Source organism: Palaemon carinicauda, chromosome 35, assembly GCF_036898095.1.
Source record: "Palaemon carinicauda isolate YSFRI2023 chromosome 35, ASM3689809v2, whole genome shotgun sequence".
Lineage (NCBI taxonomy): Eukaryota > Metazoa > Arthropoda > Malacostraca > Decapoda > Palaemonidae > Palaemon > Palaemon carinicauda.
In genome coordinates, this window is record NC_090759.1 from 79,090,828 (window position 1) to 79,114,071 (window position 23,244).

At 43.4% G+C, this 23,244-nt stretch overlaps 1 protein-coding gene across 1 annotated transcript in view; it reads right to left on the bottom strand.

Annotated features, from left to right (window-relative positions):
• LOC137627913 (PHD finger protein 12) overlaps positions 1-23,244 on the bottom strand; it is a 43,172-nt gene that overhangs the window by 18,779 nt on the left and 1,149 nt on the right. The window contains exons 2-3 of the mRNA XM_068359364.1: positions 7,762-7,976; positions 7,209-7,278 (exon numbers count right to left, since the gene is read on the bottom strand). Of these exons, the coding sequence (XP_068215465.1) occupies positions 7,209-7,278; positions 7,762-7,976 (285 nt within the window). The remainder of the gene's footprint in view (positions 1-7,208; positions 7,279-7,761; positions 7,977-23,244) is intronic.

Genomic DNA, 23,244 nt, shown 5'->3' on the forward strand with positions numbered 1-23,244 from the left:
TTTTTCATATACTCCACGTAATATTCGAGCCATGATTTTGACATGCACTTAGTCCACACTTCAAGTCTTTATAAAAGCTTGGAATACTATACCTGCACAATAATGTGATACAATATAATATACAATATAACCTACATGCATAGACACTTGGAAATTTTGGATATACTGTAATGTTTACAGTAAAGATGACAAATTCATAGATAATTTGTATTTTTCCTAACCATACAAACCTTAGCTATTTAAATAGGGTATTACTTTCAGCGTAGCTGAATGACGAGCCATAAGATTTTTAACGAGGGTTAACTACCCCCTCGCTAGTTAGCAAGGGGGTAGGGGAGAGGTAGCTATCTAACCCTCCCCCCTCACACACCGGTGAACTGATTCACTTCGCTTAGAGGTAGGACTTCACGGGGGATAGGGCTGGCGGGCAAGTATGGTTAAATAGCTAAGGTTTGTACGGTTAGGAAAAATACAAATTATCTACGAATTTGTCATTTGTTCCGTAACCGAAATACAAACCACGCTATTTAAATAGGGTGACTTAACCCTTAGGTAGGGTGGTAAGTCCCAGCCTTACTGGCTTTGGCTTTGCCCGGGGACTCAGAATCCGAGTGTGTAGCACTCGAGATAAAGAGTACCTGCACCTCACAAATCCCTTGCTCTGCAAGGAACATGTGGCCTACGTAAGCTTGTGTGTGAAGGAATGAAGTGTGACTCGTCATAGGAAGTTGACCTGGAATCCTTTGGATGGAATTCTAAGATAGGACGTTCCCAATACCACCTCGTCAGGGTATGGGGGACGCGACAGTATTATTTTAATACTAGGAACACAAGGAAGCATGGTTTACCTGCAGTGGTTTAAGGTCAGCTGTGCAGAGAACCCAGGATGCTGCTTTCCCCAAGAGAGGGGAGGATGAAGTAAAGAGTAAGGGCCAGGCATACTTTTTCATTCATGCAGACTAAAACCTGGTAACAATGCCCTCAACCTTCTTCTACTTGTCCATTAAGGAGCCTGAGGTTTAGACCAGCTGTTGTGCAGCCACCACAGGGCCGACAGAACGTATCGAGCCTCCTGTGGGTCACGTCCTGCAGGTAGTGGGCTGTGAAGGTCGTTTGACGCTTCCAGACCCCAGCTTGTAGAACCTGCGTCACTGAGTAGTTTCTCTTGAATGCCAGGGACGTAGCGATGCCTCTGACATCGTGTGCTCTAGGGCGACGTGATGGAGGAGCGTCTGGATTCAGGGAATGGTGGATGACACTGCGAATCAATGCTGAGATGGTGCTCTTAGTGACCCTCCTCTTCGTCCTTCCTGTGCTCACAAACAATGCTCGCACTCGATGACGAGCTGCAGCTGTTCTCTTAAGATAAAGCCTCAGACTCCTTACTGGGCACAGTAGGAGATGGTCTGGGTCATCTGTTACAGAACGGAGACTCAAAATCCGGAAGGAGTCGAACCGTGGGTCCGGAATCCCAGGATTTTGAGTCTTAGCCACAAACTCAGGGACGAACCTGAACGTTACCTCCCCCCATCCCCTTGAATGGGCGACGTCGTACGAGAGACCATGAAGTTTGCTGACTCGCTTGGCTGAGGCCAATGCGAGTAGGAACACCGTCTTCCAAGTTAGGTGACGATCAGAAGCACGGCGTAATGATTCGAACGGAGGTCTCTTAAGAGACCTGAGGACTCGAACCACGTTCCATGGAGGTGGTCTCACTTCCGACTGAGGGCAGGTAAGCTCGTAGCTTCGTATGAGTAGAGAAAGTTCCAGCGAGGAGGAAATGTCCATTCCTTTCAGCCTGAAGGCAGGCTTAAGGCTGAGCGATAGCCTTTCACTGCCGAGACTGAAAGGCGCATTTCTTCCCGCAAATACACAAGAAACTCCGCTATTGCTGGAATAGTGGCATCGAGGGGAGAGATACCCCTTCCACGACACCAACCACAGAAGACTCTCCACTTCGCCTGGTAGACCCCTGCAGATGACTTTCGCAGGTGCCGAGACATCCTTTCCGCAACTTGTTGCGAAAAGCCTCTCTCTGTGAGGAGATGCTGGTTAGTCTCCAGGCGTGAAGCCGAAGCGATGCTACGGCTTTGTGGAAGATGTTGCAGTGTGGTTGTTTGACTAGCTCGTGTCGCGGAGGAAGTTCTCTCGGGAGTTCCGTCAGGAGCTGCAGAAGGTCCGGGAACCACTCTGCATGATGCCATAGCGGAGCTATTAATGTCACTGACTGGTTGACCGATATTCTGGTCTTGTTGAGCACCTTTCTCATCAGACAGAACGGTGGGAAGGCGTAAACGTCGATGTTGTCCCACCGTTGTAGGGAGGCATCTTGCCAGAGTGCCTTGAGGTCCGGGACTGGGGAACAGTACAGCGGAAGCTTGAAGTTCAAGGCTGTCGTGAACAGGTCCACCGTCGGGGAACCCCACAAAGTCAGGACTTTGTTGGCTACTAGAGGATCCAAAGACCACTCGGTACTCACTATCTGCGATGATCTGCTCAGACTGTCGGCTAGCACATTCTTTTTGCCCAGAATGAAGCGAGCTGATACTGGAATCGAGTGGACTTCGGTCCATCTCAGTATCTCTATTGCAAGATGGGATAGCTGTTGTGAAAAGGTACCTCCCTGCTTGTTGATATAAGCCACTACCGTGGTGTTGTCGCTCATCACCACCACGGAGTGACCCGCCAGGGTTTGTTGGAACTGTTGAAGTGCCCGATATACGGCCTTCATCTATAGCAGATTTATGTGGAGGCACTTTTCTGATTCTGATCATAGGCCTGATATCCTGTGGTTCAGAACGTGGGCCCCCCACCCTTCTTTTGAAGCATCAGAGAACAGCATCAAATCCGGGGGGAGGATGAGAAGATCCACTCCCTTTCGGAGGTTTTCGTCCATCACCCACCACTGAAGGTCCGTCCGTTCCGCAGGGCCCATAGGGACCAGAATGTCCGGGGAATCGTGGCCTTGATTCCACCGGGGCTTGAGCCGCCATTGCAGGAATCTCATCCTGAGGCGGCCGTTTGGAACTAGACGGGCCAAGGAGGAAAGGTGACCTAAGAGACGTAACCAAGATTGGGCTGAAGCTCTTCTCGTCTGAAGAAAGGATCTACGACCCTCCTCAGCCTTGCTATCCTGTCGTCTGTTGGAAAGGCTTTGTGGAGATTGGTGTCCAATATCATGCCTAGATATATCAGTCGTTGAGATGGAAGCAGAAAAGACTTCTCGAGATTTACCATGATCCCTAGATCTTGGCAAAGTCCCAGAAGCTTGTCTCGGTGTCGAAGAAGGGTCAATTCCGAGTCTGCCAGGATCAGCCAGTCGTCCAAATAACGGAGGAGACGGATACCGATCCTGTGTGCCCACGAAGAGATCAGGGTGAACACTCTGGTGAATACCTGAGGTGCTGTGGAGAGACCGAAACACAGTACCTTGAACTGGTAGATCTTGTTGTCTAGGCTGAATCTTTAGTACTTCCTGGAAGACGGATGGATTGGGATCAGGAAGTACGCGTCCTTCTGATCCAGTGTACGCATGAAGTCTTGCAGTCTCACTGCAAGTCTGACCGTGTCTGTTGTCTCCAAGCTGAACGGAGTTTGTTTGACAAACTTGTTCAGAGCTGAGAGGTCGATGACTGGTCTCCAGCCTCCAGACGCCTTCTTTACAAGAAAGAGTCGACTGAAGAAGCCTGGGGAGCCGTCGACGACCTCCTGGAGAGCATCCTTCTTCAGCATGGTCTCGACTTCTGCCCGTAGGGCTAGCCCCTTTGCCGATCCCATGACATAGGAGGTCAATGACACTGGATTCGCTGTCAGGGGAAGAAGAGATGTTATGAACGGGACGCAATATCCTTAACTGATCACGGAGATCGTCCAGGAATCGGCCCCAAGTTTCTGCCATCTGAATGCGCAACTTTGCAGGAATCCCCCCACTGGTGGATATGCAGGGGGATTGCCAATCCTAGCGTTTGCGGCTTCGGCCGCTCCCTCTAGGATTCTTGCCTCCCCTGGAGGACTTTCTGCCCTTCTTGTCTTTGACAGGAAAGGGCTGCTGCTTGGACACCGTCGTCTTTGCTGCCGCTGCCGGTTTTGTCGTCTTGGACTGGCAAGGTTGTTGAGGTGCTGGAGGTTTGTAGGGCTTTGTTGTAAGAGCCCTTTGGAGAAGAGAATCCTGGTTTGATTTTCTCCACCTCTCAGCTGCCTGTTCCACATCCTTGGGCTCAAACAAACTCTTTCCCAGAAGGGAAGAGTGTCTGAGCTTGCAGACATCCACGGCTGGGACCTTCGAGTGGAACCTCTCGGTCACTGCATCACGTCGCTTCAGGATCGAGTTTGCCCACAAGTTCGAGACTTGGTGGCCCACAAACTCAACGGTGCGTGTGCCCGAAAGGAGGAAGGTCTCCAGGGCCTTCCTGGTGCTCTCCTTGGACAGATCCTCGGATCGCAGCAGAATGCCCAGAGGCCCCAGCCAGACATCCAGCCACGAAGTGGCCTGCATGGCACACTTTGCGACCTTCTCCTGACTCAGGATCTCTGTTGCCGAAAATGTCACTTGCCGGCTAGAGTCTCTCTCAAGAGAGACTCCCCTGGTAAGCTCTTCCACAGAGTGGTGGAGCGGAAGAGCTAAACAAGACTCCTCCATAATCTCAAAAAACCTCCTCTGTTGAACACGAGGTGGGAGGAGCTTGTTGCCAGCAGTGGAACGGCTGGAGGAGGCGAGCTCGTAGAGCTGGCCCTCAACCTTATCCCTGGCACTCTTCACCCCTTGGGACCAAGGCAAAGCCACACTGGCCTTAGTGGGCTTCTGAGTGCCAAAGACTCGGTCCAGGACCATGTCCTTGCCCTCACGAGGGGCAATCTCAGGGTCCTTGAACCCGTTGAGATGCTTCATCAGAGTCAAAACTTGCCAGAAGGCATGTTCTGACTCTTGCTGCTCTCCTCCTGGTGAACTGGCAGCAAAGACTCCTGTCCCTAGATACTCTACTTGGGGGGACACGTGGACGTTCTCCTGGGGTCTCGCTGGCTCTGGTCGAATCCTGGAGGAAGACTTCGGGATAGTCTTCTAGTCCTTCGGTTCCCTTCTAGGAGGGATGCAGAACTCCAGCAACGAAGTCTGAGGGCTCCTCTCCGCCCCAACACGGGACGATTCTCCTACTCGCGGTGGGGTTTCTCCCATTGGTGTGGTGGGAGAAAGTCTCACCTCGGTAGATTCCCGAGGACGGAAAAGCTTCGTCCACAGGAGAAGGAGAGAACATTTGAGGGGGGGAAGGAGCCTTCCTTACGGACTTCTTAGGAGCCAGTTTGACCTTGAGAGAAGTCACCACGATCTCTACTCCTCTCTTCCTCTTCAGTGGGGTCGGAGCTGCCGTTGGTTTGAGACCCAAATCAGTGAAGGCAGGCTTAACAGCCTGGACGAAAGCTCTGATAAGGGACCCAAACCATGGCTGCTTACTGACAGACGCAGTGTCAGAGACTCCCTCTGGAGGGAAGGGGATCGGGCGATCCTCTGGAGTATATACCACAGGGCCTCCCTGAAAAGAAAGGGAAGAAGATTGATGCCTTGCCTAGACCTCTCTGAAGACCTTCCCCCCCTCCTGCGAGCGTGCTGTTCTGCGCTTGCGGGGGGGAGACCGTGAAGAAGATGACCTGACTTCTCTCGCTCCTGAAGACTCGCTAGGAAGCTCGCGTTGCGAAACCGGGAGGGAATCGCGCTTGGGCTCGCGCTGGCATTCGCACGATGGAACAATCCCGGGTTCACGCGGGCGAACGTTCGCGCACGTGTGTGTGCGCGCGGGGATGAAGGCGCGGGCGAGTGCTGGCGACCAGGAGAATGACAGCGCCTAGGTGAACGACGGAGCGCAGGCGAGCGATGGCGCGCAGGGCGAGCGACTGCGCACAGGTGATCTTCGACAAGTGGGCGCTTGGGCGTGCTGGAGAGTGATGGCGCGCAATAAATCATCATACAGTATACAGAAACAGATAAATCCTCCCCCGGAGGAGGAGGAGGAGGAGCTGCCTCGCTATGGGAGGCAACTCCCTCTCCCGAACCCCGAGGTCGGTCAACAAAAGAACGGCCTACGCTACCACTCGACGGCCTCTCACGAGAGACCGATCGAGCGGGAGCTTCGGGCAACGGAAGAAGAGTTCTTGGAACCAGGGCACTTCCGCATGATAAAGAGAGAGGCCAACTTCCACACACACAAACTGAAAGAGAAAGCAAAAAAGATTAAGGCTATCAATGCGAGGGTGAGAGCAGACACGTCTGACCATCACCCAAGCCAAAAGCGAAGTGAATCAGTTCATCGGTGTGTGAGGGGGGAGGGGTAGCTAGCTACCCCTCCCCTACCCCCTCGCTAACTAGCGAGGGGGTAGTTAACCCTCGTTAAAAATCTAATGGCTCGTCATTTTGCTACGCCGAAAGTAATACCTTATTTAAATAGCGGTTTGTATTTCGGTTACTGAACAAAGAAAATTTGTTATGCTGGTAGTTGGCACAAGCAGCTGAAACTAACATACACAAAACATATCGTCTGACTTGGTAATGTTATTGGCAATTACAAATGCATAAGAGAGACATGAAACAGCAACCAACTTATACACAAACTCTTAAGCATTAAAATCTGATGAAGTACTAAACAAAAACAGATGCATAGATTACTATAAACAATGCACAATTAAGATCACTTTAATTAATAATTTTGTGCAAAAGAGTTCTTCAGGGTGGCAAACTCTACGACTCAATTTTTCTTGTTGCTGTTTTGGTATGCGATCTCAGTCGTGCTTTTGCGATGTCACCTGATAGTAGCGATTTCGCTTCACTTCACAGCGAAGCAAGAACCATTAGATTTTCTAAAAATATATATACCAGGAATAATTATCTAAGAAATAATTAATCATTGATGTTAGTGTGCGCAGCTCATCATTTCTGCTTGCCAATACATACGGAGCTTGATGTTTTCATTTTTTTGCGAGCGAAGCGAGCGCACAGCAAAGCATTTTCTATTATGTTTTTTTACCTATCAATCAAAAATATTGAGATAACATAGAAGCAAAAGAATAATTTATAAGATCACGCTATAAATTAAATCGCACAACAAGGTAAAAGAATAATTTCTCAGATCACGCCATAAATGGAATCACATATCAAAACAGTACCTTTTCCTTTACTAAGTCACCTGGATGACCTACATAAAAGTTAGCGAATAACTTACCCCTCCTAATCTGCACTGATGACAAACCCACTGGCCCATGGGTATATCTTTTTCGTCGAGTGGAGGGTCACTGGTAGTAGAAGAGAAATTGTATTAAAGGAACTCATCCCGAAAGATTATAACTAATAAATAGCTCGGTCAGAAAACTGCATCAAATTACATACAAAACCTTCTGTTAGATAAAGTTGTGATAAGAATTATAGCAATTATAAAGTTACATTTAAAACCCTACAAGTTTATAATATAAAATTCAATATCTAAGTAAAAAAACTGCATCAAATTACATACAAAACCTTCTGTTAGATAAAGTTGTGACAAGAATTATAGCAATTTTAAAGTTACATTTAAAACCCTACAAGTTGATAATATAAAATTCAATTTAAAAAAAAGATATAAAACAGTATTTCACAAGAATAAAATGTCTCTGACTGTAGAAATATGACCTACATTAATATACTTGGAAAAACATAATGGAAATTTTATTTTTCTTGCTCAAAATTCGAAACAAAGGACAATGAAATTATCAGCAACAAAAGCTCATGTGAAATCTCACTGGCAAGTCAGGTGAAACGAAGCAGGACACAGGTCGCAGCATATCAAGTCTCCGCCTTCCCCGCAGGCATCGCAGGAGTCGTGATTATGCCCACGGCCAGGACGACGGAAGTACGGGTGAGCTGCGAGGCCCTCTTTGCCGTTACCTGATGTAGTTGGTCCCTGCTGTCGGCTTGGGTCCCTAGTGCCAGGTGGGGCTGTCAGGGCCAAAATTTGCTGAGGAAGAAAGAATAAAAGAGTATAATATTACCCTTGTTTCACTTCAAAAGTTCAAAGTTGCACCAAATGTTTTCATGTTGAACAGGCTGGCATAAGTCGTTATATAGTTTATATATGGAATATCTGTTTTAATGATGTAACTGTTTTTAAAATATCTCATTTTAATTGTTCATTATTTCTCATATCGTTTCCTTATTTCCATTCCTCACTGGGCTAATTTCCCTTGTTGGAGCCCTTGGACTTATAGCATCCTGCTTTTCCAACTAGGGTTGCAGTTTAGCTAGTAATAATAACAACAACAACTAAAGGGGCACTCAGTAGAGTGCAGGCCTCCGCCGCAGCAGCTTATTTCTCAACCTTTTGCTTGACCGTGACCTGACCTTGACCTTCCAAAATTTTAACATTTCCAGCTTTTTACATAACAGTTAATCCCTGCGCTTCCAAAATTTTATCATTTCCAGCTTTTTACATAACAGTTAATCCCTGCAAGTTTCATTACTCTGAGATTAAAATTGTGGCCAAGAAGCTGTTCACAAACAATCAGATACATACAAACAGGGGGTAAAACATAACCTCCTTCTAACTTTGTTGGCAGAGGTAATAATAGGTCAGTTCTAATTTCATATGGAAGCTTAGTAATGTAGGTAAGCTCTAGTATCTAAATTTTATCAAATAATAGCAGGTTGTTGAGCACGTTTTACATGTTCAATAAGTGTACTGTATAGAGAACGTATAACTCATGATAACGTGAACATCTGCTCCATGTCGAAAATCGATAAGTTCGCCCACTAATTTCAATTTCTACCCTAAACACAGTGATACCTCTTGATACAAAGATTTTTTTGCCTCGTATTACAAAATATTACTGTAATATTCACCAGCCACGCCAAGAATAAAATAGTTGTTAAAAATATGAGCCAGTTGAAGAAAATGGGTTGTTTATACATAATAGAAAACGTACCTCTCTATAGTAAGAGCAACTATAATAATAGTACAGTATATATGGTAATGTATATTTTGTATATGTACAGTATTGCATTGTATGTATTATATTATTTTCCATTTATTATTGCATTACCTTCTAATAACTACTTAAATTATAGTTATTAACAGTTAGGTTAGGTATATTGAACAATTCAAATGTATATCATTGTGGATATAGCTTTATTATTAAATTTAAGGTGGTGTTTTTGTAGGGCTTGGAACGAATTAGGCGGTTTACATGTAAAACGTGACTCACAATACGAAATTTTCACGAAACGAAAACCAATCCGGAACGGAACGAATCAATTTAATATCTTGAGGCATTACTGTAAATTCAAAATTTGATACAGAGTTTTATTCAATTTCATAAAGACTCATTATAACTTCCAAACTTGTAATTCTATTTCACTCATTTCCAACATTAATCATTCACACTTAACTAATGAGCACTTTTGTTTGTTGATTATAATTGATTTACAAAATCAAAGGAGACATATAAGATTTTCTAAATACTGTTAAGTACTGTATTCTTATTGCCTGTGAAAATACACTCATGTTCCACATGTGCTTGCTCTGAGACACACAAAGTAGGATCAAACTATTACTGAGGTACAGTAATGTCTCAAGATACAAAATTAATCTGTTCTGGAGTAGCTTTCGTTTCGTGAGTTTTTCAAATAGAGTCATGTTTTACGTGTAAATTACCTAACTCGTTCCAAACCCTATAAAAACACCACATTAAATTTTATAATAAAACTATAACCACAATGAAATACAGCCAAATATATTTTAATCATATACCTAACCTAACTGTTAATACCTGTGAATTAAGTGGTTATTACAACATAATGCAATAATACAATACATACAGTACAATACTGTACATATACTAAATATACATTACCATATGTACTGTGCTATTACTATAGTTACCCTTACCATAGAGAGGTACGTTTTCTATTATGTAAAAACAACCTGTTTTCTTCAACTGGCTCATATCTTTAAAAGAAATTACAGTATTCTATTCTTGGCCTGACTGGCGAATCTCATCAAATCATGGGAATTTTTTCATAATATAAGGCGAAAAAATCTTCGCTTCTCGTTTCGCATCATGAAAATTCTGTATGCAGAAACATTCGTATCAAGGGGTATCACTGTATTAATATACATAGCTAAGTAACCAACTCAATCTTTAAGACATTGAAGAGGAAAAATTTTGGTCAATACAATATTCATTCAAAATATTTAGAGCGATAAAGAATTTGCACAGATGTCCTCCAATAAACGCAAGAAGGTATCAAACATGTTATTTTCATTAGTAAAATAAATTTTTGAATATACTTACCCGATGATCATATAGCTGTCAGCTCTGCTGCCCGACAGAAAAACCTACGGGCGGAATACGCCAGCGATCGCTATACAGGTGGGGGTGTACATCAACAGCGCCATCTGTCAAGTAGGTACTCAAGTACTCGATGTCAACACAGAACCAATTTTCTCCTCTGTCCACTGGGTCTCTATTGGGGAGGACGGGAGGGTCCTTTAATTTATGATCATCGGGTAAGTATATTCAAAAATTTATTTTACTAATGAAAATAACATTTTTCAATATTAAACTTACCCGATGATCATATAGCTGATTCACACCCAGGGGGGTGGGTAGAGACCAGCATTACATGTTGACATTATTATGAGCTAAGTATTCCGTATTTCATTTTAGCAGTTATTCAAAATAACAAACATAAAATAAATAAGTACCTGGTAAGGAAGTCGACTTGAACAATTACTCTGCCTTTTTAAGTACGTCTTCCTTACTGAGCCTCGCGATCCTCATAGGATGCTGAGCGACTCCTAGGAGCTGAAGTATGAAGGGTTGCAACCCATACTAAAGGTCCTCATCAAAACCTCTAATCTAGGCGCTTCTCAAGAAATGACTTTGACCACCCGCCAAATCAAGTAGGATGCGAAAGGCTTCTTAGCCTTCCGGACAACCCAAAAACAATAATAAAACATTTCAAGAGAAAGATTAAAAAAGGTTATGGAATTAGGGAATTGTAGTGGTCGAGCCCTCACCACTACTGCACTCGTTGCTACGAATGGTCCCAGAGTGTAGCAGTTCTCGTAAAGAGACTGGACATTCTTAAGATAAAAGACGCGAACACTGATTTGTTTTTCCAATAGGTTGCGTCGAATATATTTTGCAGAGATCTATTTTGTTTAAAGGCCACGGAAGTTGCGACAGCTCTAACTTCGTGTGTCCTTACCTTCAGCAAAGCTTGGTCTTCCTCATTCAGATGGGAATGAGCTTCTCGTATTAACAGTCTGATGAAATGGGATAAAGCATTCTCTGACATAGGCAAAGATGGCTTCTTAACTGAACACCATAAAGCTTCAGACGGGCCTCGTAAAGGTTTTTAAATAGAACTTAAGAGCTCTTACAGGACATAATACTCTTTCTAGTTCATTTCCAACCATACGATAAGTTTGGAATATCGAACGATATTGGTCAAGGCCGAGAAGGCAGCTCGTGTTTGGCTAGAAAACCAAGTTGTAGAACATGTAGCCGTTTCGGATGAAAATCCGATGTTCTAGCTGAAGGCATGAATCTCACTGACTCTTTTAGCTGTGGTTAAGCATATCAGGAAAAGAGTCTTTAAGGTGAGATCTTTCAGGGAGGCTGATTGTTGTGGTTCGAACCTGTCTGACATAAGGAATCTTAGTACCACGTCTAAATTCCAACCAGGTGTAACCAAACGACGCTCCTTCGTGGTCTCAAAAGACTTAAGGAGGTCCTGTAGATCTTTATTGTTGGAAAGATCTAAGCCTCTGTGACGGAAGACTGATGCCAACATGCTTCTGTAACCCTAGATAGTGGGAGCTGAAAGAGATCGTTCTTTCCTCAGATATAAGAGAAAGTCAGCTATTTGAGTTACAGAGGTACTGGTCGAGGATACGGATACTGACTTGCACCAGTTTCGGAAGATTTCCCACTTCGATTGGTAGACTCTAAGGGTGGATGTTCTCCTTGCTCTAGCAATCGCTCTGGCTGCCTCCTTCGAAAAGTCTCTAGCTCTCGAGAGTCTTTCGATAGTCTGAAGGCAGTCAGACGAAGAGCGTGGAGGCCTTGGTGTACCTTCTTAAAGCGTGGCTGACGTAGAAGGTCCACCCTTAGGGGAAGAGTTCTGGGAACGTCTACTAGCCATCGAAGTACCTCGGTGAGCCATTCTCTCGCGGGCAGAGGGAAGCAACTAGCGTCAACCTTGTCCCTTCGTGAGAGGCGAACTTCTGCAGTACCTTGTTGACAATCTTGAACGGAGGGAATGCATATAGATCTAGATGTGACCAATCTAGTAGAAAGGCATCTATATGAACTGCTGCTGGGTCTGGGATTGGTGAGCAAAAAATTGGGAGACTCTTGGTCATCGAGGTTGCGAAGAGATCTATGGTTGGCTGGCCCTAGGTGGCCCAAAGTCTCTTGCATACATCCTTGTGGAGGGTCCATTCTGTTGGAATTATTTGTCCCTTCCGACTGAGACAATCTGCCATGACATTCAAGTTGTCTTGGATGAACCTCGTTACTATTGAAATGTCTAGACCTTTTGACCAGGTGAGGAGGTCCCTTGCGATCTCGTACAATGTCAGAGAGTAGGTCCCTCCTTGCTTGGAGATGTACGCCAAAGCCGTGGTGTTGTCCGAGTTCACCTCCACCACTTTGCCTTGAAGGAGAGATCTGAAGCTTTTCCAGGTCAGACGTACTGCCAGTAGCTCCTTGCAGTTGAAATGCATTGTCCTTTGACTCGAGTTCCATAATCCCGAGCATTCCCTACCGTCTAATGTCGCACTCCAGCCTACGTCCGATGCGTCCAAGGAGAGAACGTGGTTGGTAGTCTGAACAGTCAGGGGAAGACCCTCTCTAAGGTTAATATAGTCCTTTCACCAAGTCAGACAAGACTTTAACTTTCCGGAAACCGGGAACGAGACCGCTTCTAGCGTCTTGTCCTTTTCCAGTGAAAAGCTAGATGGTATAGAAGAGGACGGAGGAGTAGTCTTCCTAGTGACACAAATTGATCCACGGATGACAGTGTCCCTACCAGACTCATCCACAGCCTGACTGGGCAGCGTTCCTTCTTCAGCATCTTCTGGATGGATAACAGGGCTGGGGGCTGATCGTCTTGTTCAGCAACGTCCTCATCAGAGGGTTTCTCATCCGAAACTGATGAGGAAACGGCAACGGAGTGGGCAACGTCTGACTAGTTGAATCAGGTCGCACTGGTGGATGCGTGACGGAGCCGGACGCAATATCATGGCACTGCTGCACAGTCTGTGAACTGTCAACAACCATGGGTGCGCGAGGAAGTACAGCGTCAACCCGAAACTGTCTAGACTGCTGGATTGTGCAGCCAACACCCTTGCTGAGGTTGACGCACTGCGTCACAACAAGTCACCTCTGCTGGTTGTTGAACGTCTTCCTAGTGACACACTGAACGTCAACAACCACCTCCGAGCGTCGCTTAACGTCAACATGCGACTGGCAACCCACACTGGGTCGCATCGGTGGAGGAACCACCTCAACTGGCGGACGCGAGTAGGATACCTCAGCGTCAACAGGGCGCACAACCAACCGGAAGGAAGGTTGTTGGCCAGAAGGTTCTTCTCCGTAATAAGTCCTCTATCAAGGACACAAGCTTGGACTGCATGTCTTGCAGTAAAGCCCATTAGGGTCTACGGGAGCAGGTGTGGCAACAGACGGGGTTAGCGACTGAAGCGGAACCATTTACCATCCCTGGAAGCCTTGTTATGTGTGACATAATAGTACAGCAAAACTTCAAAGGCTCGACTAAAGTTGAGAAGCTGACCTGTAAACAACTGGAGCGTCTCCTGGCTATGCGCCTGGCCGAGTCTACCAGAATTGAGAAGTCTACCTGGGCAGAGGCATAACTCCCAAGCTGAGAACTTCTCTCGTGTCCTATCAGACTCTCGCTCTATAAGCCAGATAAAAAGAAGGGAAATCAAAAGGCTGTATCCCTAAAACTCCTCCTGGTGCAAAAACCAGTCGCCTAGCCGACGTAACGCTCTCTAGGAGAGCGAGAGAGCACTAGCTTAACAACAACGGCTTCGAAGTAGCTAGGCCTAGTGTAAGTTCTGACGTGAGGCGAACGAGGAGCAGCAGTTACAAGATCCGGACGAAGATCCTTAAAAAATCATCATGATTTAATTAAAGTCCATAGGAGGCTAAGCAGCTTAAGGCTCCTCTCCAAATGACAGAGTCCTCAAAGGAATATCAGTAGGAGGGAGAACAGCACTTTCTCATCTATAGGAACCTTGTCCGAGAAAAGCTAGGTTATCTCAGTGAGGGTCTCACTGGTGCATTAGCAGCAGACCAGAAGGCAACGTTATGTAACTGCTCAACGTTATGTAACTGCTTGACAGTCTGTGAACTGTCAAAAAACTGAACTGTCAACCACAACAGGTGCGTGAGGACATACAGCACTGGTGCATTAGTAGCAGACCAGAAGGCAACGTCATGTAACTGCTTGACAGTCTGTGAGCTGGCAACAACCAAAGCTGTGTGGGGAAGCCTCAACTCCTGACTGACTAGTCTGCTGCGGGCGAGTGGCGGTAACCACAGTGGGTTGCGGAGGCTGACGCACCGTGTCAAAACACGGCAGCTTAACTCCACCCTCCTGTTGTTGTGGTAGCACACGCACGTCAACGGAGGGTTCCGTGCGTCTGTGAACGACAGCATGCGTCTGGCAGGGTCGACTGCGCATGGGTGGAGGAGCTCTCACAGCTGGAGTGTGGGAGCAGGCAGCCACAGCGTCTGCAGGGCGCACAACCGTGGTAGGTTGTAGGCTAACGGGTGCGTCTGTGAACGTCAGCATGCGTCTGGCAGGGTCGACTGCGCATGGGTGGAGGAGCTCTCACAGCTGGAGTGTGGGAGCAGGCAGCCACAGCGTCTGCTGGGCGCACAACCGTGGTAGGTTGTAGGCTAACGGGTGCAGCGTCAACCTTCTCCGCACGAAACTCCTGCAAAAAAGATGCTAACTGTGTCTGCATAGACTGTAGCAAAGACCACTTAGGGTCTACAGCAGCAGGTGCGGCAACAGACGGTGTTACTGCCTGTTGCGGTACCGCTTTACCTCTCTTAGGAGGTGCGCAGTCATCGGAAGACTGCAGCGAGTCCGAACTGACCCAGTGGCTACACCTGGGCCGTTGGACTTGCGCGGAAGGGACCAACTTGCACTTAATAAGCTGCGAGACCTTGGTCCAAGGTTTCTTACGAGAAACCTCTTCCGCAGACGAGAAGTAAATGGGCTCTCTCGTCTTTGTGTGGGTGGGGCGATCTTGGGTAGATACGCCCGAAACCACGGAGGAAAAACGTCTGTTCGTTGATCAAGGCCTGACGAACCCATAAGTCGTTCGACATTACTTCTCCCCTGGGCTTGGGAGCTTGCAAGAGGTCCCGGACTAGGTGAACGACAGGCACGAACAGACGAACCCTCGGACGCAACACTGTAACACTTTGCGCATATCACTTTATCACTTTGATTTTCTGTTTTGCACTTATTTCACTGAAATCGAAACTTTTACTGATTTCTACCTGAAACACGCAATCCTACCCTTCATTAAAAGGTAGTAATTGCGAAAACAGTCGTATAATGCAACAGAAAACATATATAAAGATAAAGAATTCAGTGGCTGGGAAAGAGACTAAACACTGGTTCAAATAAACTACGTTTACAATCTCTCACCGCACATAGCCTGGGAACAAGAATAAAACCCTAGAAACGTTTTACCTTCTTCCCCTACAGCGACTAGGGAGGAGAGTAAAACGAGAACAACGTTACCCGCTTGAACGCAACGTTTTTTTCTCCTCTCTCTCCCTCCGTCTCTATCTCTCTCTTTCTCTCTAGAATTTGCACCTGAGAGAAGAGCCCAATAATATATCGTTAAAACATGTTATTTGCTAAAGGAAAAAACTGAAAGGTTTTCCAAATAAAAAGTTCCTTTAATTTAGAATTTAAACCATTTAAGCTAAGAAAGAATGAACGAAACGCTAGAATCGGTTTACTCTTACTGCAAAGTGAAACCGTGATACACTCTCTCTCTATCGTAACGATAGAGCGCATGTTGAACGTCCTGAACGTCAACAACTGCGTAGACTAAAAAACTAAACGTTAGTTCATCTTTGAAAACAGTACAAGACTATCAAAGAAATACTTTCATAAAACATTAAATTTAAAAAGTTTTAAATTCTTTAAAGGGTAAATACGATATAACGGGCTCAACGTTGATTAACTTCGGTTCCAAGATAGGACCGCCTACTATCAGGAAAGGTCGCATATAAACAAAACATAAAAATTTATTTATATGTTTATAATAAATGAAAAGTTAATCGAAGAGGCCTAATAAAGGCGGAGAGATATAAAATATATAGATCTATAACGTGTTAAGCAAAATTACTAAAAACCTAAACACACTTCCGTCTAAGGGAAGGGTCGGCCATTTAAAAGTGAAAGAGAGTCCATACTCTCTTTGTCACCATAATCAAATCTATCCAAAACGAGTTCAAGTTTTGAAATGAAGATAAAACCCCTGCATAGCGAAAGCTCAAAACTGGAATACAGTAGTGTACTTCACCAAATAGTTGTGAAAACCAATCCAGTTAGTAACAGCGTATTTAGTAGGTCTTGCCAGTGGCACGACAGAGAGAAAATTGGTTCTGTGTTGACATCGAGTACTTGAGTACCTACTTGACAGATGGCGCTGTTGATGTACACCCCCACCTGTATAGCGATCGCTGGCGTATTCCGCCCGTAGGTTTTTCTGTCGGGCAGCAGAGCTGACAGCTATATGATCATCGGGTAAGTTTAATATTGAAAAATGGTTGTGTTGTGCTGCTAGGAGAGATATTGAAGATACTGGATTACTGAAAGCAGCACTGCTTCCAGGACTATCTTATTATTAGTAGCTGAGCTACAACCCTGGTTGGTAAAGCAGGATGCTATAAGTCCATGGATGCCAACAGGAAAAAATCGCCTAGTGAGGAAAGGAAATATGACAAATTCGTAGATAATTTGTAATTTTCCTAATGATACAAACCTTAGCTATTTATTTAGGGGTATTACTTTCAGCTACCCCGAAAGTAATACCCCTAAATAAATTGCGTAGGTTTGTATTCCAGTTACGGAACAAAAAGAAATAAACAAACCATATGAGAAGTAATAAATAAAGAGTATAAAACATTTTAAGATCAGTAACAACTTTAAACTATGAAGAGAAACTCATGACATGTCGTGTTCCAGCATAAAAATATTCGCTGTAAATTTGATTAGGAAAACTAATGAAGACGTTACTAACAGTCTTACTTTCTCCATCTTAAGGCTCAATCTAGAGTACACCATATTCTAGAAATTCAACTCCTTCTGTGACTAAACTGTAGAATGATTTTCTAATCAGGCACTTGAATCGGTGGAACTTTGGAAACACAAACTTACAACGAATGTTTTAATGTTAAACAGGCTGACATAATCCTCTCTTCATAGTTTATATATGATACATGATAAATTTGGAGATAATTTGTATTTTTTTTTTTAAACTGTACAAACCTGCGTCCTTTACATAGGATAGAATATCAGCGAAGCTGAAGAATACGGAAATTAAATTTTCATAACGGGATGTAAACATGTGGCCAGTAGTTACCATGCTTGCTAACATCAGTCATTTCAAGCCATCGCAACCAATATTCTTAACAAATGCTATTTCTTATCCGAGTAAAAACCATGCGACATCAATCATTTGTAATCCTTATCAACTTCCCTTTCCTATATCTGTAACATACAAAACCCTAATTTTGTTCATTATTATCTATAACATATTTCAGATTCACTTTTCAGTCTTAAATCCATGAGGCATATATATCTCAATGGGTTTGCCCGGTTCCAACACATCTCTGTGTAGTACAAAAGAGGCACATAGTATACTGTATATATCAATGGATTTGCCTAGTTACAACGCTCTTCCCATCGTAAGGAGTGTGGAGAAGCAGCTCTTTAAAGGCTTTGAAGGCTGCTCATGAATGGCAGGGGAAAGGGAGAGTGACATTGCCCTATCGCGAAGGACAATGCCCTAGAGACTGACCATATATACATATGATCAGCGCCCAAGCCCCTCTCCACCCAAGCTAGGACCAAGGAGGGCTAGACAATGGCTGCTGATGACTCAGCAGGTAGACCTATAGGCTCCCCTCAAACCCCCCAAGGATGGTGAGGTTGTAACGACTAAAGAAACTAACGAGTCTGAGCAGGACTCGAACGCCAGACTAGTCAGGGACGATACCACATCGGCCCTCTCTAGGAGAGGGCCACTTCAAAATCAAACCATTGTTCTCTAGTCTTGGGTAGTGCCATAGCCTCTGTACCATGGTCTTCCACTGTCTTGAGGTAGAGTTCTCTTGCTTGAGGGTACACTCGGGCATACTATTCTATCTTATTTCTCTTCCCCTTTTTATTTTGAAGTTTTATAGTTTATATATGAAAGATTTATTTTAAAGGTATTATTCTTAAACTTCTCTCGTAGTATATCTCCATATTTCCTTACCTCACAGAGCTCTTTTCCCTGTTGGGGCCCTTGGGTATATAGCATCCTGCTTTCCTAACTAGGGTTGTAGCTTAGCAAGTAATAATAATAATAAAATATCTACTGCAAAATAGCAATACCCCTCCTACGTTGGTCTAATATACCGTACAGTCAGCCCCAACTCTTCACAAGGGTTAGGTAACAGAGACGGCGAAAAGCGCAATTTTGCAAATATTTGCTGCCCTAGGGTGGGATAATTCCTAACCTAACCTAACAACTCACTGCCTATTGCCTACGCTCAGATAATCAACACACTAATTACTGACTAATATAGTTTTTACTTGGTCTCTATCACAGTATAAGTAGTTTGTAATCAAATGAATACATATCAGTAAAGTACATGTGTACGCTGTGTACTGGACATGGTAAGGTTACAGTACAGTACATAACACTACAATATAGTAGTCGTTGCCTTGACCAGGCCTATAATGTTACCTAGTGGTCATCAAGCACTTATAGTATAAAAAAACACAGTTGTTCCTATTCAATAATACCGTATAACACTCGCTGATACTTTAGTGTATATTACTGTAATAAATGTACAGTACTATCATTACAGTAAAGCTTGACTGTACAGTAATCGTTCACTGCACACGTAGCCTATTTTACATTACTGTAATTCTGTACTGTGCAATATGTATACAATTCAAGATTAAATAATTGTACATATTTTATACAACGACCACTAACCATTCTCGTACGAAGTTCTACGCAGTCTTGAAACATGCCCAACCCCAGATGCGTCGGCATTGTCTCTTGCGCAGTACTGTATCGAATCACATATCTACAGTATATTACCCCCTAAATATAAACAATGTCCAGGAGTACAGTATGTACTACTGTATACAAATACATAACTTTTTTTTACATGGAAACATGATTCTGCACAAAAAGGTTATCTTTCTCTGGTATATTTGGAAGATTTATATCAGAAAAGTGTAAAGAAGGACTTCTTTCACCGGCCGTCACAGGTTGCCCCAGAAAGGACATAAGCGGGATACACACACACGCGTAGGGCGATGCAAGACCGACGAGCAGGGTTGCCATTTCTGATTAAATACAGTACGCGCTTCTTCATGAACATACAAAATGCGCTAGGAAAGTGCTAAATCATTTAAATATAACAATGATAAAGCTGAAATTGTTTCAATAGGTGATGTTGGGAAGAAAGACTCTGAAAGGCAACCACTTTATCATACTATAGACTATCAGCAGGAAAAGAACTATATTTCGTGATGGCGTAAAATAGAAAAACCATGCCAGATCATAAAAATGCTCCAAATTCTCCAAAAATGCGCCAAATCTATAGCGAAAGGAGCTGCATTGGCAACTCTGGCTACAAGTCAGAGTGAGATGGGATGTTCTACTGCATTGAGGGAAGTGGAGCAAAGCTAACCAAGTGGTAGGAGCTCGGGCTGTTTGATATCGTCAAGCCGCGAGAGTATTTCTCGCAATTATTTAACCCTTTTACCCCCAGGCTCTTTGGAAATTTCCAACCCTTAACCCCCAAGGGGTTATTTTTTCCCCAGCACATTTTGCAGTATATTTTTTTAAATTGCTCTAACAGCCTTAATTTTTGTCATAGAGAGGTCAGGTTGGTCTCATTCTCTTGGAAAATGCCTGAATTTTTTCAAAAAATTATCAAAAATATGAAAAAAGAAAATTTTATAGCATTTTTTTTGCAAGGACGTACCGGTACGTCCATGGGGGTAAAGGGATGAGTTTTGTGAAACGTACCAGTACGTCCTTTGGGGGTAAAAGGGTTAATTTTTTATTTAAAAGGTTATAATTCTCTGTCGCACTTAAAACGAAATCGCGAAGGATAAACTCATGTAAAGCGGGAGCTGACAGTACATCAGTTCCAAATTTATCGCTCATCCTTAAAAATCAAATACTGTACAAAAATAAAATCCGTGTTACGCTATTCTATCCAACCTTACGTTATACTTCACATGGAAGCTTATTAACATAAGTTCAATATGTGTATACTATAGGGAAGGTGTAAGTCACTTATAGGATGCAAATCACACAATGTTATGTCAAAAACAGACTTCCATCGGCCCTCTTTGCAATGAATTAACAAATTAGGATACGGTACAGTATTACTGTATAATACAATTCAAGAATTCTTACAAGATCTGAATATCGAGTACAGTACTGTAATTATAAAAATGGATTTGATCATTTTGTCTCTACACACCGAGCACTCAAGTGATCTCATATGAGTTCTTAAATTGTTTTAAATACAGCATACATATCGCAGTACTATAAATCTTTCAGCTTTGGAAAATCCTCCCCTACAAAAACCCCAAGAATTTTGAGATATGGTATACGATGGCGCATCGACTGTGGATAAACAGCAGTGAATTGGTAAGGGTCGCAAGTCGTCCTGTTACCAGGGGCAGATCATATTTACACAATTTAACGTTTTGCACGTATCTCTTCTACGTGATCCCAGCCAATGTCTACAGCTGGCTACAGTATTTGGAAAGAATCAATTTGCCCTCTCTGATGGGAGCCAGCATAGAAAGTGAAGTTGTGGTGGCTGATGTGGTAATGTCCCTCACCATCCTTATGAGCTAAGAATGGGGAGTTTGGGGGAGCCTATAGGTGTATCTGCTGAGTCATCAGCAGCCATTGCCTGGCTCTCCTTGGTCCTAGCTTGGGTGGAGAGGGGCTTGGGCACTGATCATATGGATATATAGTCAGTCTCTAGAGCTTTGTCCTGCTTGATAGGGCAATGTCACTATCCCTAGCCTCTGCTTTTCATGAGTGGCTTCTAAGCCTTTGAATGAGTTGATACCATAAACTCAGAACAGATCAATAACTAGGCTCTACTTTCTTTTAACATCTCTGCCATAAGTCAACTGTGTGAGGCAGGAGTTTTCTATGATTCCAAGCACTTTTTTCACTACATCAGCCTTCACCTCTGCTTACAGGACTATATTTTAGGAGATCCTGGAGGGTAGGAAAGGAACAAGGATGGGATTGAAGGGGGGGGGGGGTTATCCTTAAAGGGTATTCTGTACTAGTTCCAAAGAACTGAGGCTAGTCAGGTTTCTGCCCCCTTCACTACAACAATGCCTAATGGCATGACATGCATTCTTCTATATGAAGCTAAGAAAAAGAAAGTGCATATCTCTATATCCCCTCGCTCCTCATTTCCCTTGCCTAACTCGTGCACTGGAACCTCACATATGTTTTCCCTGTAATAGTTCTTTACCAAGGCAAAAACTGTCATACTAACAGATAATTCAAAGCGACTGCTCTTAAAAGAGTGACCGCTCCCTCTTAAACTTATATTCAGAAGTCAAGTGGAAACCTATATTGATATTTAATATACAAAACTCATCAAGTTTTAAATATATCTAATCTACATACAGTATGCTATGCTAAGGACAAGCATTTAATATAAAAGATCATACATCTGGCAATGTATGAATTCTTACATTACCCGACCTAAGATACCGGTTTACTAGACATCAGTTATTTGATTACAGTGGTCAGGTTAAGTTACGGCTTTTGATGCTATTGTACTGTACAGTACATAAATTCAAAGCATATCCAAACTGATAAAATTCCACTTAATAATTTATACACCTGCATTTTTTTTATCTGGATAATCTAAAATATTTTGGTTCATAAGATGTTTTTCTCCCAAAATACAGGCAAGAAGATTTTACAAAATTGTTATAATGAAGTACTGTACTGTAGGTAAGTATACATAAGTATTCAGTCGAGAATAAAATGAAATATACATACTTTAAAGAATCTCCGAGCATCAAGCCTTTCTAAATTACAAAATATAGGCTAATGACGATCAGCCAAAAACGTTATATGTATACAGTATATAGCATCATGGTACCTGCAACTATACAGTAAAAATGAGATAAGGTGATTAATTATAGTAAGGTTACTGACTTTCTTTAAAGATTAAAAGTAGCCTGATCATTAAAACAGCAAAATAGCCGTGCACGCGATACTGTATATCCAAATTATTCAAACCTTGGACCACCCAACATAACTTGACCCAGAGCATTATAACACAATCATGCTAATCATTTTAAGAAGGATAAATTTCTCTAGAATGGCATGTACGGCTATTTTGCAGGCTAAATTCATCTTGAATGGCGTGCGCAATTATTCTGTAGCTTTATTACATTGTCTACCTTCATATGAAAAGAAAATAAGCACTACAACAAAGTAACACATGCCTACATCAGAATAAATGAGCTTAAGCCTACAAAAACCCAGGCTTGCTATAGAGAACCTAAAAACCTGGCTATCCAAGACAAAGAAATAGCCATGGTTAGACAATGTCAATCTGTGAATAGGCTAAACATTTAAATCAATGGCAAATCCATTTCTCTAACCTCAAGGTGGGGCTATTCATTTTTGTATTAAAAGGTTAATAAATTATAAAAATTAAAAAAAAAAGCATTGAAAATTCCAAATGCTAAAATTGGTATTCTTTGGAATATTTGGGTAAATTTATGATTACTGTAGGTAACTGTATTTTACCATAGAAATTAAACCAACACAGCTTATGTAGCACACACTACTTCAGAGTTTTGCCAAAGCCAAGTCTCAACTTTGTAGCCTTACAATAAACTGCATTAGACTTCAACTATAACCATAAACT